Consider the following 3,925-nt stretch of genomic DNA (forward strand, 5'->3'; position numbering starts at 1 on the left):
TGTTAGCGTGTGCTTCAGTCACAACTGAATATTGCAAAAGGGAGCTGTACAGTGCAAGTGAGAATGATAGCGCAGTCTTGTCTGCTAGGGTACTATAAACCTTTCATTGCTGCAAGGCTGTAACAGTATTCAATTTTTTCATATTTGAGTATATTTGCAATTTCAGCAGACCAAGGAACACACAAAGTGTTGAAAATGCATTTCAAATCCGTGCCTTTCATAATATATGAACTATGTTATGGATATTGTTAGATTTCAATGATTCAATTTTTTTCTGGTTTTTGAAATTTGCAATTTCCTCTGATCACACTGGGTTTGGTGAGACAGGAAGGAGTATTTTGGCCTAGTTGTCCTGTGATAACGTGTTGTCTTTTCTCTTTTCCTCTCCTCTGCAGAGACTTGAAAATCAGAGTACCAGAATGGGGAGAAGACGGGCTCCAAGAAAGAAAGCGAATGCTCAGTGTTCAAGTGAATCCATAAGAGCCACAGTCCCATCTTTACCTCTTCTTGTCGTCTCAGCTACAAGGTCCCGAAATGATGCTCAGAGGGACCATGAGCTGGAACCGCTTTTGGAGGACCTGCCCCACATTATCCTTTTATCCATGTTGGAGGAGTTGGAAGCCAAACTGGATAACTTGCTGGGTACTGTGGAGGGCGTACCTTCTAGAGTCGCTGGGCTGATTAAGAAAATCTGGATAGAAAAGGATCAAGGTTACCTAGATAATGGTGGAGTGACTTTGGAGATGGTCTGTCCAGTGAGCATTAGAGATTGTGCTCTTAGCCGGTCTCCTGTGACACCTCAACTGGACAAGCCAGTGGAACCGAACTTGTGTCTTCAGCCGGTGTTCTATGATGGGCATGCACCAAAGCAGGAGTGTACGCTCTCTTCTCCAACCAATGTTCAAGGGCGTCCAGAGGAGCCAAACCTTTGTCTACAGCCAATGTTTCTACATCGATGTGACCCACAGCAGGACCAGTGCGTTCAACCTGGGTATACAGATGTACACGAGTCGCAGCAGGACAAGTACATGCAACCTGGGTTTCCAGATGTAAACGAGTCGCAGCAGGATGAGTGCATGCATCCTGGGTTTCCAGATGTACACGAGTCGCAGCAGGACCAGTGCATGCAACTTGGATTTCCAGATGTGCACGAGTCGAAGCGAGACCGGTGCATGCAACCTGGGTTTCCAGATGTACACAAGTCAAACCGAGACCAGTGCCTGCAACCTGGGTTTCCAGACGTACACGAGTCGAAGCACGACCAGTGCATGCAAACTCGGTTTCCAGATGGAAATGGAGTACAGCAATATTGTACTGTATCCAGGTGCCCTCAGACAGATCCTCCAGGCAGATCACTGGAGGCAAAGCGGTGTCTTCACCCGGAATTTGTTGATGGGCATACACCACATCAAGACCACAGCATACAATCAGCGTTCGCAGAAAAGAGGGAACCAGATGGGCACCTGAAGAAAGAACCATACCCATTGTCTACTAATAGCTGGGACCAGCAACAGAACCTCTGCCCACACCCACTATTTCCTGAAGGACACCAACCACACCAAAACCACTGTATACAACCTGCGCTACCAAATGGGAAGGAACTTGAAGATCCTTTGGAGGAAGAATTGATGCGTTTTGATTTCCAAGATCCCCTGGAGAACCGCAGCCTACAACCTGTGTCACCTGATGGGATGTCATCAGATGAACACTTAGAGTCTGGGCTATTGTCATTTGATGAGTTGGGGTCACAACAAACCCAGTGCCTACAGCAACACTTATGCTTGAAGCAGGAACTTCCTTATGCGCAGGATCCAAACGTGTACTACGAGCTAGAATCTTTGCCCCCTGAAGCACAGGAACTAGATCAAAATGACAATCTAGAACCAGCCTGTACTGATGCACACGGTTCAGATCAGAAGTACAAGCTAGAGCCATTGCACACTGCGGCACAGGATCAAGAGCTGGAATCAAAGAGTCCTGAAGCACAGAAACCAGATCAGATCTACACGGTGGAACCACTGCACCCTGAGGAGCAGGAATCAAATCAGAACTACAAGCTTTTGCACCCTGATTCACAGCATCAACATCAGAACTGCAAGCCAGAACTGCTCTGTCCTGATGAGTGGGGTCAGTCTGTGCCTCCATCATTCCTAGGACTGGATACAAATACTGCAGATGAAGACTCAATGGAGAGAGGAAATACAAAATCACATTTATTGCCGTCAAAAGCCTCCCCAGGTATGTGTTTCACTATACATGGACACGCGAAGTGCATACTAACACATGTAACCTCTTTAGAATGCATATGGGCATATTTTAGAAGGTCTCAGAGGGGATCATTTGGGTTTGGGTGGAACCCACTGAGCGATACTGACCCCCAGAGTACACTGGGTCCAGATGTGTACCTGCTTTCTTCTCTGTTTTCACACAGGACTGCATCCTTCGTGTGCAGAAACAGGCCTGGTTGTGGACTCTGCATGAGACAAATAGGCCAGTAGCTCTTGTTCGTCCCCATACCAGGCTGAGGAACTGTTAATAGCGCTGTTCATGGGAGGAATTACTGGCCGGAATTACACGTAATAGTCGGAGAATAGCAGACATGCGCAGTGTAGAGAGGGAACTGTTTCCTGTTGCACAGTTACATTGGGTAAGACGCAGTCATCTCCAGTTCCTGATGTAAAAATCCTAGTCTGTATTCAGCCTCAACAGTAGGGCCGACCAGGGCTGTTCTTCCAACTGCAGGGTTCTCCAGGAGTGCACGGCACCTCATGGTAGACAGATACACAAAGTGATTTGTTATGTGTCACTTGTGAGTTCACCCTCCCAACCTCTAGCTCTGTAAAGAGAGTTACATGTTTTATGGGCACACAAAAGTAGCCACGATCTCCCTACAGCAGCATCCTGCCTTTGGCAAACTCACTAACTGTGTAAAATGTCATCGCATCATCACACGTAACATGCTGAGTTAGGGTTTGCACACCCGTAGTGTGACTTACGGATTGTGGTTCTAACCATAACTTGCAAATTTCAGGAGTTTGTTCGGCTTCAAGTCATATATACACTTTACCCTTGTTTTTAAGTGAATTTCTGATTTTTTTTTAAAGACCCATTAAGGTGTTTTAACAAAGCCATCTACTACTTCACTTTAACCATATTCAGTAAAAATATTTAGGGATAAAGTACCCCCTGCCGCGCCTTCTAAGATATTGCAAGTCAACAAGGTGTTCCATAACCATATAGAAGAACGAGGAAGGTAGAATTCCTTTATAAGGTTATGAAACTCTGAGGTGACTTGCAATAATCTTATAATATGCACCAGGTGGTACTTTATCTCGTATAAAACATGGTCACACCATCACCTTTTCCACAAACCTTAGTGCGTAGCTCCTACATATGCAGCACCTAACATGTTTGCAAATATGAAGAATGAACATAAAACCTCTTGTGCAAAAGTAAACATTAAAAAAGTGTTAGATATTTGTTGCAAAAAGATATTAGAAACAGTTCAATAAAAGTCCATTTGCAGGGAGCCCAGGACCCACGTCTGGGCATACCTGCGCACTTAGGGCGAGAAAGCAAAAGACACCCATTTTAATGGACGAAATGCAGAACAAATCAAAACATTCACACCCAGTCAAGAGATTTGGGTCAAGTCCATCATTCTGCATGGTGGCCATATTGAAGCAGAAAACCATCAGGACATCTCAGGCATTTACACCCAAAACAGCGTGGTGGCCATATTGAAGCAGAAAACCATCAGGACATCTCAGGCATTTACACCCAATACCGTGAAAGACGGCAAGCCCGTAGGCTGATTTGGAAATTATTGGGCGCTTTGCTAGTGGTATCTTGAGGAAAATAATCAAATAAAGTACGGCGGCGAGGCAAAACTACTTTTCAAAAATAACGTACTCACACTGGGCAC

The 3,925-nt window shown here is 45.4% G+C and overlaps 1 protein-coding gene across 1 annotated transcript; it reads left to right on the forward strand.

Moving 5' to 3' along the window:
- Positions 1 to 419: 419 nt before the first annotated feature.
- On the forward strand, positions 420 to 2,238 carry LOC147668918 (uncharacterized; the record flags this gene model as incomplete). The annotated part of the gene is made up of 1 exon (XM_086948345.1): positions 420 to 2,238. A coding segment is annotated over exon 1 (1,819 nt), but the record flags the coding sequence as incomplete, so codon positions are not given.
- Between the last annotated feature and the right edge of the window lie 1,687 nt (positions 2,239 to 3,925).

Source organism: Lissotriton vulgaris, unplaced genomic scaffold, assembly GCF_964263255.1.
Source record: "Lissotriton vulgaris unplaced genomic scaffold, aLisVul1.2 SCAFFOLD_6237, whole genome shotgun sequence".
In the NCBI taxonomy this organism is placed as follows: Eukaryota; Metazoa; Chordata; class Amphibia; order Caudata; family Salamandridae; genus Lissotriton; species Lissotriton vulgaris.